The 15,153-nt window shown below is 42.0% G+C and overlaps 1 protein-coding gene across 2 annotated transcripts in view; it reads right to left on the reverse strand.

The window, feature by feature from the left end:
• Positions 1 to 15,153, reverse strand: part of LOC306828405 (netrin receptor UNC5C-like) — a 209,507-nt gene that overhangs the window by 82,388 nt on the left and 111,966 nt on the right. For both annotated transcript variants that reach the window (XM_079350869.1, XM_079350868.1), the window contains exons 3-4: positions 14,941 to 15,084; positions 1,540 to 1,643 (exon numbers count right to left, since the gene is read on the reverse strand). In XM_079350869.1, the coding sequence (XP_079206995.1) occupies positions 1,540 to 1,643; positions 14,941 to 15,084 (248 nt within the window). The remainder of the gene's footprint in view (positions 1 to 1,539; positions 1,644 to 14,940; positions 15,085 to 15,153) is intronic.

Below are 15,153 nucleotides of genomic sequence, written 5' to 3' on the forward strand. Positions count from 1 at the left end.
CTCGGGGGAGCTGTGTACTTAGGTGCAATTGAAAACGACTAACAAAACCTGAGGAGTGAAACCTGATTCAGAGGCTCCTTATCCAGTAGTGCAGCCCTCTTCAAGGGCTGTACTGATCTCCCCCAGTGACTGACTAAATGAAATTATGTCTTTTTATCCATTCAGGTGGGAGCGCAGCCAGATTAAATGGGGAACGTATAAAGAACAATCTGGTTTGTGAATGACGTGCTCCTCTGTAGTTAAGGGCCCGGGGGAGCCGAGGTGACGTGTGTGGCTCTCCCTGAGTGGATGTTTACTCTGCAACACGTTTGATGAGTGAACAAAATGAGGATGTGCTGACTGAATATACTGCAGGCAGACAATATTACCTTACAATGAGAGGGGAGTGTGGAGTGTGCATGTGTTTACCGTGCTTGTATTTATGAGTATATTTAAAATCCTCAGCTGTTCAGACGTCACCTTTGACCACACAAAGTCAACGCCTCTTATCAGAGGCAGTGAGTGAATCACTTAAACAACCTAAAGAATAACGTGATTATTACCAGGTTGCTCAAACATGTAATAAAGCCTTCACCTTCTTTTAATGCAATTATATTCACCTCCACTCAGTTTTCAGCGCTCCCATGCTATACTAATGAACAGTAGCATGCACTCTTTTTTTTTTTTAGTCCTTTTGAAGGAATTCAGACAATCCACTTTCATTAATTACCCTCATTATTTCCCGCAGAGCTCAGGTACAGTAAGGGAGTGCAGCAATCAACCGGTAAAAAAGAATTACACAGCAATATAGGCTAAGCCTCTGCACTCGCTGAGATTTCTTCATGTAACTTGTTCTGCAGCTCAAATTGGCTCTCTGGGGATGTTTAAGTCTAAGTTTAAACTTTGGATCTTTGCGACTGAGTTACCTCGTTGAAGCGTTTTCAAGCAACTGTCGCTCAAAACAGGATTCAGGCTGTTTTCCTAATCACCCCCCCCCCCCCAAGCTGAGTGGGGGGAGAAAAAGTTCTTTAATTCTGAAAACACATTGGAGACATGTTTCAAAACCCTCGAAAGGTGAATTAATTTACTGCCAACCTCTGATACAGCTATGCTTAAAAAAAACATTGACCGAGTCCAATTTATTCTTTTAACTCAGTTTTGTAGTTACTTAATTGAAACGTGTTATTTGATTTGAGATACACAGTCCAATTAGTCCTTACCTTAGACAAAACACTTGTAAAGATATCAAGCTAAAGACGTGGTCGGGATGTTTTTTCAATCAGCACAGCCTTTCACCGCTTATTGCAGCGAGTGAAAAGAGAGGAGAAGCCATCGAAATATTCTGGTCTGCTGTCCGTCATTCACGGTTCAACGCATTTCCAATATCATGAAGTGTCACATTACATTTCTTTGACCGCTCAAACTTATTTCCGCTGGATCATAACTTATTTTTTCATCTTGTTATATTCTGTCAATGTCGAATCTTAGGTCACATAAACGTTCTTCTTAAATCACACCATGTCGTTCTTTTGTTGATGTTAATAATAAAAGTGCACTTACCTCAGCAGCTGGTATGCCCTCCGGGGGGCGACACTGAAGCAGCACCTCCTGCTCCAGGGACACTTCCTTTCCAAGAGGTTCCTGTTCGAAGGACTTCTTCAGGTCTGAGGAGAGAGAGACAAAGTGGGACTTAATATCATCCTGACTCAGTTATTCAGAATGCCAACAACAGACTGCTATGTAGACACACAAAAAAAAGAAAATCATTACAACCATAATTTCCTCCCTGTGCTGGCTCCCCGTTCAAAACCAAACCCCATGCATAATGATTTTGTTTGTCCTCCATGACTTTGCCCCTAGCTTTATTATAGAACTCCTATCCCAGTCTGGTAGAGCCAGGTCCGTCAGTTCACCTGATGAAGGGCTTTAAACCATCCCACAATCACAGTGAAAACTTTTAGCAGACAGGTTCATCTCTGTAGCCTCACGGAGACTCCACAGAAGCCTCCACTTACACGTTAGGACAGCAGAATACGCTTAGATGTCCTTTCCTTCACCTGCAGGTGATACCTTACTCGCTTGATTGGCATCTGACCTTGTTAGAAGTCTTAATGGTAGGTAGGTAGGCTTTATTGTCAAATATGCCCCATGTTAAACATACAGCACAGATGAAATTGCAATCTCCTCAACCAACAGTGCAAACCTGCAGTGCATTTAAAAAAAAGCACTAAAGAATAACAATAAACATGACAATTAAATACAAAAAATAGCAATACTATTAAAAAAACATAAAAAACAAAACAAATGCGCCATAAGGACTTAATGCGTGTATGTGTGTGTGTGTGTGTGTGTGTGTGTGTGTGTGTGTGTCACTGTTTCTGTCTGTGTATTTGTGTGCAAGTTTGAGTGCCACTGTTCGAGTCTGTAGAAATTTTTTTTTTTGGGGGGGGGGGGGGGGGTCAGCCAAGGGGTTTCCAAACGTTGCCATGCCATGGAGCACCATATAGCATGAGCTTGGGGTGACAGTAGTCAAGCGGTTTGTGCACACCATCCATGTCCAGAGGCTAAAGTGCTTCAAGGTTGGCTTAGATATGAAACTGACCTTTGGCTTCTTTCCCACATATCATTCCCCGCTCGCTCTCTGTCCCTGATGTCTGACTTTATCCAACGTCCTGTCTCTAAATAAAGGCCTCCAAATTAACCTTAAAAATAAAGCATTAGCTTCTGGCCTTGACCATAAGGACTGTAATATTAAATAGAGGTAATAAAAACAGCATTTTACAATATTTTCAAGACTAAAATGTAAAGTATTGTGGATAACGCATGGATTTCATAATGAATACTTAATGAAAACGCTTGTTGCAAACACTAGTTTCATTAGGCTGCTGCGGATATCCTTTACATATAAATAACTGGTTTTAAGTTATCTGTTCTATTCATTGGGGAAAAAAATGGAGACGGGACACTCAACAACAACACAAGTAATCATATCAGTGGTGTGTGGGAGGCCTTTTGCCAAAGCATCCTGTGAGTCAGCAGGGAGGAAGGCCGTTCAGGAGTTGGTGCCACGTCTTTGTAAAACGGCCTTTTTCGCCGCATTACTACAGCAACACTGACATGGTAATTACAGAGTTTGTGCAATAAGTCAGCCATGCATATGTTGACTTCTCCCACTCTCTGTCACCTCAGAAGTGTACACAAGGAAAAACACTTAGCTGCAAGGTTAAGGTACAGGGCTGCAGACATGCAATGTAAAAATGACAAGATTTTACACTCACACTAACAATACTGCTTTTAAGGAGGTGCTTCAGCTGCTTCACAAAACAAACACAGGCTGCTTTGTTGAACACTTGGCCCCTCAATCAATATCCACAATATTTAAACCTTCCTTTCATTTCACACAGACCTGCCAGAGTTGGGGGGGATTTTTTTTGAGCACGCCAAAGACAATAAATGATTCACACTAATGGTCCACATGCTGTGATAAATGACAGCATTACAAAGCAGCAAGGAATGCACTGCCATTTCTTTCACAGAGCGTCTGAGAGAGGGCTCAGCTGTTTTCATTGCAAAAGAGGAGGGAAAAAAAAAAATGCTCACAGTAGCAGACAATTAGCCTGACATTTAAATAAGAACAACACAGGATGGATAGACAAAGAGAAGGAGGATAGCGAGAAGGCGGAAAAAATACAAAACCTCTGGTGGGCGGACGGGTGAATGGGCGGAAAAAATGACGACGATTTTGGACAACTGAATCCGTGTTTATCTTGCAGCCATTTGTCTTGACATATTTGTTCACGAGAGGAAGCATTTTATGAATTGGGAGTTCAAAAGGGACGGCCATTCTTAAGCTGTTAAAGTGACTTTTCTTGACTCCAGTTACCTGAGTGTCTTTATCAGCTTATTCATTGCCCGTCACCTTGTTCGCTTGTAGTTTGATTTATTCAACCATTTGGACAGAGTTGAAAAACATAATTCACTGCTTTCCTGCTCCCCTCCCCAGTCTTCTGCATCAACAGCTGTGATACATGTTTCCCCGTATTGGCAGCTGAGCTTAACACATGTTAAAATAATCAGCCTGCCATAGAAAAAAGGCCATAAAAAAAAACGGTAACCTGAGAGTGGTTGCAGTGGTGCAGGACTTAGCAGGTGACTTTATTTATGGCGCTGATCAGGTGGTGTGATGGATTTCTGAATGAGAACATATGGAGGGGAAGAAGTGGGGAAATGTGAATTTATTTTTCAGCCAATCTTCTGGGTGTTACTCAGAGGCTTATGGTCTGATTTTTCCAAGAATCACAACTTTACAGATGCAATAGGATCTTGATAAGAAGTTCTGAAATAACTACCATTTCGACCTGTTCAAGTCCTGAATCAGATCGAGTGCGTCTGCAAGAGTATGGGCACTGGAAGCTTACTGAAAACTCTTATAAACCCGCCTCAATATACAAATACAAAAGTTTGATGTGGTGATAAAAACACTAAATATGGGGCATTAATTTCTGTGCTAAACCGTACTTTAAAATGTTGATGTGGTCTAATATCACCAATTAGATTATGAAGAGGCCCAAAGATGGTGGTCGCCATATTGGAGGTGCTCTCCACACCTAACTGTTGACCAGTCCAGAAACAGTCAAAGAGGTGGAGCTGGGGAGCCTCAAGCCTCGAGGCTAACAGCTACAATGTGGCCAAATGTCAGTCAGATGAGACACGCCCCAAATTATGCAAATGGCCGACTAACAATCAGGCTTCATAAAATGAAAACAGATGAGTTATTGAAATGGCACACCACTGTACAGTGTGAACCAATAAAGACTTGAGCTATTGATACCAATTTCTTCTGATGAACCAAGTTTTAAGCGCCTTGATTTATGTTGTAAAAAAAATCATCATTTTTATACGGGCTCTAATGAGGATATCTTGACTTTTGCAGCAGGCTTCAAGTGGACACAGGAGGAACTGCAGTTTTTAAGCCCTCTCGCGATGACATCGTTCTTCAACACCAGAGGACGCCACTTGGTTCAAACGTATATCCGTGTTTGTGCACATCGCTGCAAATATTACTTTGTGTACACATGTTCATGGATAAGTGCATCGGGCATGCATGCGGGTGTTTGTGCCACAGCGTGAGTGTGTGCGAGCAAGATTTCCATCTGGATGATTACGTGTCATGTATCAGATTTATGACAAATGTCAGCAAGTGAAGATGATTGATTACTTTGGCATCCTACATGTAGCTCAAGATATACGATCTGTGTACTTCAAAGTGATATCCAGAGGTTTGTTGATCTGGCAGCAGTAACTGATACCATCGTTGAGATATTATAAAAACTAACCACAAACTTTCTTATATTGAAGAGCGTGAGTCACTTTGTAAGTTTGTAAAGGATACCTGCATCTATAGAAGACAAATCCCTGTCCTTAAATTTCTACAGAAAACTTTTATAGAAAGTCACAGTGTGTGTGTGTGTGTGTGTGTGTGTGTGTGTGTGTGTGTGTGTGTGTGTGTGTGTGTGTGTGTGTGTGTGCGATATCCTTGTGTCCTTATACTCCCCTGGTTCCCAGGTGCACTCTTAATCACCTTCTCCTTCAGCCGTTGTGCACTATTTGTCGACACACACAGACACACACGTGATAGAACATTTTTTAATGCTGAACCAGCCGACTGGGAGTCTCTCTCGCTCTCTCTCTCTCTCTCTGGGTATTTCATCAGGACAGTCACCTCACAGCAGCTTACAGACATACAGGGAGGTAGAGTGAAAGGAGAAGAGAGGTGAAACGGGAGTGTAGGCTGTTTAGGGAAGGTGGGGGGACGGCAGGTGGATGGTTGAAAGATGAGAGGCAGGGAGAAAGAGAAGGACGGAGGGAGACGTTGGCAGCACACAGCAGGAGCACCTCACTCTTTCTTAATCCCAAAACCACCTGCTTGGTCTTTACCCATCAAAGCCTTTCTCATGTCTAGCCCACTCTTGAAAACAAATCAGCCAACAGAAGCCTGTGCCAGTGAGTCCACCCTGTATCATCTCTATTTATCTGCCTTATCTCTCCTTAAAGCAAGCAGCAATCCATCACACTGCCCGGCCATCAATCTGACTTTGATTACATCTCTTTCATCAGGATACGAGCCTTCCTTTTAATACGAGGAGAGGCATAAAATACGATTAGTTAAACAGAAATACGTGGGGTTTAAAGTCAGCCCTTTTCAAAATGATGCACACATGCTCCGTTAAACTGAACAGATCATACTCTATAGTGTTGTATTGTGAAGAAAATATTCATTACGGAATATGTTAATGTGCGGTGGTTAAGGCTTGAATGTCCCAATTTGCAAGTGTCCCATATTACAACATTTTTAATGTTAAAATTATAATTACTACAAAATGTTTAGCGAAAGCATAAACTGATCCACAAAAGCAAACATAGATGTGCACATGTATACACAGAATTGCAATTTTTAAGCGCTTACATTATTATCATTTATTTTATTTGTTATTATTCTTTATACTTGACTTTTTAAAAAAAAATTTAAAGGTTTATTTTTGGGCCTTTTTAGCCTTTAATGATAGGACAGTGGGTAGAGTCGGAAAGCAGAGAGAGACATGCGGTAAAGTCGCCACGGGTCAGTAGCAGCACGGGCGCAGTAGCGCGCATGCTGCTACTGCGCCACCGGCGCTCCCTTTAAATTCTATTTCATATATTGGTAAGTGCTTCTCATATTTTATTTTATTTAAGGACTTGCTTTTTTAGCCTTGTGTTTTTCTTTCGCACCGATACACCAAGACAAATTCCTCATGTATATAAATGTACTCGGCAATAAAAAAACAGATTCTGATTCTGATTGTAAAGATGTTTTCAGAATTGACACTATACACAAGTCATCAGTTACAGCTGAGGTAAGCCTCTAAACTTGTTGTCTTTTTACTTGCCCCTTTTGAAACACTTCTGGAAAGCAAGATACAAAAATGTTAAAGCAATCCACAAATATTCGTGGCGAGGGTTTGTTTGGGAGCTGTCTGTTCTCTATAGGTACATCAATGACCAAGTTTTAAAATCTATAAATTCTCCATCACCTCCTCCCACCTGAATGATGAGATTTAATTTCATGCAGCATGAATCTAATCATTACCACATTCTGTGTGTACAGCTATATTGGTTTAGAGAGTTATGCGAGGACAGAGAGTTTTTGCTGAGGCTGAACGATAACTTCATAATACAGTCAATCCCTGTGGGGGATGAGAGCCTGAACAGAGCACGATGGTTCATTATGGGAATAATCACCCAAAGCTTTAGCCGTAAATCCACCACATGGCTACCAACACAACACACAGCGGCACACGTACAGACACGAAAAAGACAAAGAGACGACGGCGAGGACCAAAGATACTGTCGCGCTGAGGGGGATGCACACAGGAGAGGGAAATATAACAAGCAGGAACGACACATAAAGTGGAGGCACAACAACCACCAACACATGGTAAGATACTCACAGCGGGGCACAAAAACACACTCGCACGGGGAACCACACATGTACCGAAAAAACCCAACTACAGGCAGGAGGAGAAATGAGAAGGTGATTGTAGGATGAGACACACTCCTCTCATGCCTGCCAATTCCAGGAACAATTTCCTGCTCTTAATTAGTGAGGGAGATTGTGAAATGAGGAGTTGTTTGGAGAGCTGATTTCCATAAAGATTGAGAATGAAATTAACGCAAATTAAAGCACTCTGCTCGCTATGGGGATGAACACAACTCACACACACACACACACACACACACCAATGCATGTTCACCAACAGTGCAAACATTTTGAATTCCTGCAGCTTGGTAGCAAAAGTGCTCGTGAGTTTGGAAGAACGTGTTTTGAGAGAAGAGGGAATGTGACATTGTGTTCCTGACACCATGGGGACTGTGAATTCATCGCAAAGGTTTGTGTGTTTTCTGTGCATGCGTGTAAATACATCCCCCGGGGAGAAATATGCACAGGAGAAGGGGAACAGCTGTGTCCTATCAATTCACTGACCCCCACTTCACTTCCAAACTGCAGATAACACCGTGCACCTTCATAAATATAACAAAAAGCAAAGGGAATTTTACTGAACAAGCGAAAAACAAAGTAGGGTTAAAAAGTACAGAGGGCAACCTTGTAAAGTTACACCACCTTTTTCCTTTCTCTCCCTGTGTCTCACTCCTCCCTCCCGTCCCTCTCTGTCTCAAACGTCTTCATCCTCCTGCTAAAGTGAAACTATTATTATGTTTGTGGGATAGTTTGTTGCCTCAGGCTCCTCAACGTAAGCACATTTCAGAGCAATTATCCAAAATGCGCCCAAATGCTAGCCATGCTAAATCCTAACGGTTTCCCTCCTTGGTGGAGCTGCTCAAGTAATGAAGAGCAATGTGAGATGCTTGGGGGAAAAAAAACCCACACAGCGTTCTCTCAAAGGCTCACAGAGGATCATTCTGACTTCTAATCTGTTACATGATGACATGCAATGGAAACAATCAGACCTCTGAACGAGAATATAATGCAATGTTAGTGAAAAGGAAGACAAGAGGGAAGGATACGATTTAATGAAATGGAAGAAATGGGACATGTCAAGTGATTTGTAATTAAAACACATTTATTTAAAATGATAAAATCACAGTTTTAACAATGCAACACTCCAGCTATGGCAGCCATGTCAGTTACGAAAATGAGGTCAATTATTTTACCCTCTGGATGTCTTACTTGAAAAAGCTTGAAATGCTTCGAGGCTGTTAGAAGTGATAGAGGGTTATAGACTGCACTGAATATGAAGTTTGACGAAGACTCTATTGTATGTCTTTTAAAGTGTACTTTGACCTTCAGTGGGTACGGCGTCTCAATCTTTGGCCACTCACGTACATCCTCAAATGGCAACAAGGCTTCAAAACAGGAAGCGAAAAAATGAAGATGGGAACGTAAACGGTGATTTCGGGTGTCACAGCCAGTTTCGGTGCGGTTTCATAGGGCGTCATTTTCCCTGAGTGACTTCAGAGAGTCTCTTTCCGCTCAGACCAGTTCTTTTCTTGAACTCTCCACCCTGTCATTTCAACACTTCACAGGCCGAGTTCAGCCCAACACATCCATCAAGGTTTTTCCTTCAACAGTCCAAACTCTAATCTGCCAACACATCTGTAGCAACAACACTTCCTCAGGAGTGTGGTTTATTTTTTATACACACATCCAAAAAGCCTCGAAGACACGAAAATGTGAGTATTGTGGTCAGTTACAGACGTACTACACATTACAGCAGGTGTCGCTTCTCTCTCATCAACCAATCACGATCAAGAAGGGGCAGGACTTCTCTTGTCAGCTTTTTCAACAACAATGGTGAAGGACAAAATAATGAGCCTAATCTTTTTGAAGGACAGGATTCATTTACATTGTTTTTATATTTGTTTGAGTGATATTTCCTTGAATGAAAGTAAATATTACAAAATATTACGCTTTTAAAACGGACCAAACATTCACTAAAAGGGACTGCAGAAGTTCGTAACCTAGCAACTATAATTGCTGGTGAGAAGCGCTCTGAAACTGAGGTCATGGGCGCTGCCAGCAAAAAAAACAAACAAAAAAAAAAACAACCTTTTGATGGACACAGGTCCTAGGTTTTATTCAAGTTCTTTTTGAAACACTCCTTTATTAAAAAGTTTTAAAGTATAGATGAGATTTTTGAGATTGAGCAAACTCCTAAAAAAACAAACGTACAGTATATACTTTGCGTGTACACCATACACATGTGTGGGTTATTTTTGGACTTTAAAAAGTGACTTCACCATATGTGAATCAACACTGTGGCTTTCCACTCTAACACTTAAGAGTGCACTGAAGCAGTGCTTGACATCTGGGAAAAAGCTCAGTGGCTTACAGCGACAGTGAGACATCGTAACCACACACTGACACAAATACACACTTCGCGTTCTGTCTATAAAATGTTTATTTAGTGTTTGTGAAAGCCATGAAGTGACCTGAAGCCAAGACTATCTTGATGATGTCATTTCGAGAAAAAAAAAGCCTTTAGGGTGAACGCTGGTGCACAGCAAGAAGGTTCCTGGTTTAAATCCCTGTCGCACAGGAGCTTTCTGTGTTGATTTCACGTGTTTCCAGTACATGAGTGGGTTCTCTCTGGGTACTCCGGCTTTCTCCCACTGTCCATAGACATGCTCCGTAGCTGACTTGGTGACTCGTAGGTTTGAATGTGAGTGTGGCTGGTTGTCTCTTTTTATATTTCTGTCCTGTGATTGACTGGCGGATGTACTCCAACTCTCGCCCAATGACAGCTGGGATCGGCTCCGGCCCCCTGCAACTCTAACAGGAAAGGCGGTATAGATAATGGATGGATGGAGATTTTTGCTGACAGAGGAAAGTGAATTTAAAGTAATTAAAAACTCAGGTCGCCTGGTTTGTTTCAGTTCCGCAATGGTTACACTTCAATTCAGTTGTTAAAAAAAAAGAAAAGTGCAACAAAAAGAGGGTAAAATCTCAGTGAAAGTGGAGAGCTTTGGGCAATTTGTGCGGAGAAAGGTTGGCTTGGTGATGGCGTCCTTATGATTTGACTACAGTTTCGTAAACTACATGTGTGCATGTTTCAGACTTGCAGAAATAAGTTGGGTGTAATCAGTGCTTATAACAGAAAGACGCTGGTGTTGCGGCTTGTTTTGCTTGGTGTAATTCTTCCATGATTAAAGGAAAAGCAGAATACACACGGCCGAGACATTTGCATCATAAAGACAACAGGAGAAAATTCACTAACAGACATTTTCCAGTTGACATAAGGAGCCGCCTGCGTCTCCGAGTCCCTGAGTGTCTGCACTCCTGATTGCTATGCACACACATGTCTCAGTGGAAGGTGGCAGAACAAATTGCCATCATCCGAAATGTGTGTGTCTCAGTGTAAGTGCACGTTCTTGTGTGTGTGTGTGTGTGTGTATGTGGGTGTGTGTGTGTGTGAGTGTGTGACCTTGACATATTGCTAATCCCTTGAAGGAGAGAGACTTGACCCAATGGCTGCAGGGCCAAAGAGCAGGACTGACTCTGCATGCACATTTGTGTGTTTGTTTCACTCACCCTTGAGTACATGCCTGCAATTGTGTGTGTCATTATTAAGGGAGTGTGTGAATTTGCTTATCTGTCACCTGCTTAATAAACTTGAATTAAGCTGTCTGCACCGCCTATAACTCAGTTTAAGTGCTCTGCTCTGAATACGTACAGCGGCAAATCACTCAGAGATTTAATATCTCTGATTGTGTGTCTGACACTTTTACTGCCACAACACTGATTGCCATTATCCAGGTTCAAACTGAGTATTTAGTAAATGTCTTGACGTGTTAATTCTACAGTTAATAACACAGCCAAAGATGGCAGAGAATGACAAAAAAGGAAGTACAAGAGGTGAGCACAAGAGAAAACAAACAAATAAAAATAAAAAGCAAGACAAAAACCTTAAAAGAGAAGAGGGAAATGGGAAAGGGGAAAACAGGAAAATGAGTATGACGAGGAGATGGGAATGTGGGAGAGAAATGCTGAATCGCTGTTGCATAGTGCGGTTGAAAAGACACTTTGCTCAGCAAGCTCGAGCTGCCAGGAAGCATTTTAATCACAACCGTAGATCCAAATAGGAGTGGAAAGCGGGGTAGGTCAGGGGGTTGGGTCGATTTGAAGTAAAAGGTTATCGCAAGAGGGGGCTGAGTGTAATCAGATCTGGTTAAGGGAAAAATCACAGTTTGAACAGAACGAGAGGAAGTAAAGGACACGGGCAAGGCAAAGTCAAAGGGGAAAAAAATGTAGGCTGGAAACAAGAGGGATCTAAAGAGAAAGACAAAGCGAGAGAGGATTTCCATCTTCTGTCTCCTCTGTCTTAGCGGCAGCCTCCATCATTATGGAGGTCATCAGAGGTCAGCTGTGCTTAAAGTTATATAAAGGCTGAATGAAGAAATGTAAGGTTATGGATATCAAGCTAATTTTTTTGTTTTTGACTGTAGATTTGTTTTTTTTGGTTTTTTTTTTAACAGTCCATAGTAAACATTTTACAGCAGGTTTGGTCTACATAGCTCAGGTCTTTATTGGTGCATACAGTGTGGGTGATGAATTGTTTTATAACCCATCTGTTTTGATTACAATCAGGCTAAGAGGAAGCATAATTAAGGACGTGGTTGATCTGACTGATAAGCATGCAAGCTGTAGCTATATGGTAGGCTAATCGCTAGCCTCACATCCACCTACCTGCCTGTTTTAGATTAATTGAAATTTGAGATTTTCTTCAAAACGAGTGACATCACTGAGACTACATCCATGTGTTATACAGTCGAGTTACAACATGCTGGGAGTAGCTTTTATGGCATTTTATTAAGGTTTTTCTTTTGTCTGTATATCCCACAGTAACTTGTTTTTCAGGTGCTCACTCAGTAAATAAAGTGCAGACAGGAGATGTAAATGACTGCTCTTCAGAAGTATATTCACTCACATATATTTTTATGCCACCGCTCCATAATTCAAAGTTCCAGTTGGGCAATCCCAGTGGAAAAAAACAAAACAAACAGCTGCAGACCTAAAAGGAGGGTTCGCTGTGGTGTTATTGAGATAATGTAAGATGAAAAGCGTTGTGACACTTACATGATCCTTTTCTTTCACACCCGCAAATGTGACGTTTATTCATCATTGTTCAAAGGGCAGCTGCACAATTTCGCCCTCGGTGTTCTGAGTCCATGTCTGCACGGCAGTCGTACATGGAGAGCCTCCGACGCCTGTTCACATACACCAGCCTGCATCTTTTTCTCAGTGTGCGTCAGCCAGAACGAAAGCCAAAAACAGCACATTACCCAGCTTTCATTGCACCCCTAGGAGGCCCATTCCATTCGAAAAGGTTATTAGAGGAGCTTAAAGGATATTTCTGACTGTGTCACTAACTCTGCTAACAGTGAAGCATCCTCACGTACCAGAGCGACGCAGACAGTGAGGATGCTACTCTCTAAATTCAAACAGACTTTAAAGCTTCAGAGACCTTTTTTTTGCTAGCCTCTAAACTGTCGACTAATACAGACTACTTATGCAAATGTATTCACTTTATATTTTTCTTACATCCAGACTGGATGTATAAACGTGACGTTTATGTTTTCTTCTCATGATTTAACCACTAAAAGCGTTTTTTTTTTTTTCAAGCTTCTCTCCAAATGTGTGAAAGTCAGCATGCACATAAACGTAGCAACCAGGATCTGCAAAAGTAACACTGTTAGACCTATTTATGGCCAAATAAAATAACCAGGGTGAAAAAAACAAGAGTCAACATGATGGATTTCCTCCTGCAGCGCGGATAAGAGCGACCTGGGAAAAGAGGATTTCCAGCGTGCGTGTCTGCTCGAGTGATACTGTCTGTTAAAGTACTACATATGGGCATGTGTGGAGCTTGTCCTGAGAGTCTGCTGAATGGACTCTGTCAAAGCCCCCAGTTGTCCTTTTGAGAGTTCACTCAAGCAGAGCCATCCTGTCAGTATAAGCCAGGTACACTGAGGAGGAGGAGGGGTCGATTTTGTTATTGGTATTTCTTCTCTGCTTGACCTTTCCATAACCGGAGCACTCAGACAAGTCCCTGTTGTCTTATATGGCTGAATTGACCAGAGCAATGACGCTCGGAAAACTACTGCAGAGGGCTCAATTCTCAAGCCGGTGAAAGCAGCTTTGAAGGAACGATCCCTCCTGGTCTACGGTGCGAGGACTAACTTGTAAGAACAAACCGGGCTTTTTGAGGTTTTACATCTCAACTCCCCGGTGACACAGTTGCTGCAGAAACATCATTTGGCCATCAGTCAGAACAGTATCTAACCCATTCTTCACCCTGGACTCGTGATGGAGTGTAAAAGGATTTCTACATGTGATCAGTGTGTATGCAGTGCCAATTTGTAACGCTGTCTGCTACAGTGATGTTTAGTTTGTGACCTCACAGTCAGACTCCCAGTCGTCATATTAAATACTTCACCAGACCATAACAGGAAGTTGCTGATGGCTGACTAAAGTGATAAAGATAAGTCTGGGCCTTTTAAACATTCCCACCATGAATCACTTGGTGAAGATTATAGCAAAGTTTAAAGTGGGAATGCTAAAATGCATGTACCTCGCTCCAGCCCTGCGTTCGCAGCGGATGGGTCTTCTGAGTGTCCCAGAAGTCCAAAAGAAGACAAGTGGTGAACGGGCTTTTTCTTTCCGTGCACCAACATTGTGGAAGAGTTTAGCTCTGGACATCAGACAGGCTTGCTCTGTTGAGGCTTTTAAAGCGAAGCTAAAGACCCATCTGTTTCCTGTTGTGTATGAGTCCTAATGTCTCTGTATGTTTTCCTGTGAGTCCGAGCGTGTGTTTAATTTTGTTTTAGTTATTTCAAATGTTTTTAAACTGTATTTTCTATGCTCTGCTCAGCACTTTGACCTTTAAACTCTGACTCTTGGGGTGGCAGTAGCTCGGTCTGTAAGGAACCAAAGAGTAACGGGTCCAAATTCAGCTGCAGACCAAAATCTATACTTTCTACATCTCTACTTTGACATCTCTCCATTAATGCATGTCCGTTATTCCTGCATGTTTGTGCATGTGTGGAATGCATGTCTACTGTGTGTGTGTGTGTGAGAAGCATGTCTCTCAATAACAGAGCGTAAAACCAGAATTTCCCCTCAGGGATCGATAAAGCCCGAAAAATGATTTAAATTTAATGTATACTGTAAATCATCATTATCAAGCAGAAACATCCAAAGGAGAATCTGCAGCACAAAACAGTGCCTGTGTGATTGTCTGCACATTTAGATGGGTAAAGGACCTTTATTGTATCTAAAGTAATTTTACAGTTGTTGTTATAACTATCATGAAGTCAAATGTGCTCGTACGCCGCGACCCTGATTCCAGTGCATGACTGTCTTCAAACTGATTCTCCTCACATGCGTGGTCACAGCAGTGTACTCACATGCAATGCGGACGTGCGCCTTGCGGCTTTTGGTGGTTCCAGCGGAGCTCCAGGCGACACACTGACACCAGTAATCTTCAGGACCAAACAGCTCCTCCACCTGCTGTCGTGTGATTTCTATACTGGCTTCTCTCACCACCAGACCTGCAGAAGGACGACAAAAGCACCATTGAGACATCTGAAACATCAGCTGAAATTAAGAATCTATAGAGA

Source organism: Symphodus melops (assembly GCF_947650265.1).
Source record: "Symphodus melops genome assembly, chromosome: 1".
In the NCBI taxonomy this organism is placed as follows: Eukaryota; Metazoa; Chordata; class Actinopteri; order Labriformes; family Labridae; genus Symphodus; species Symphodus melops.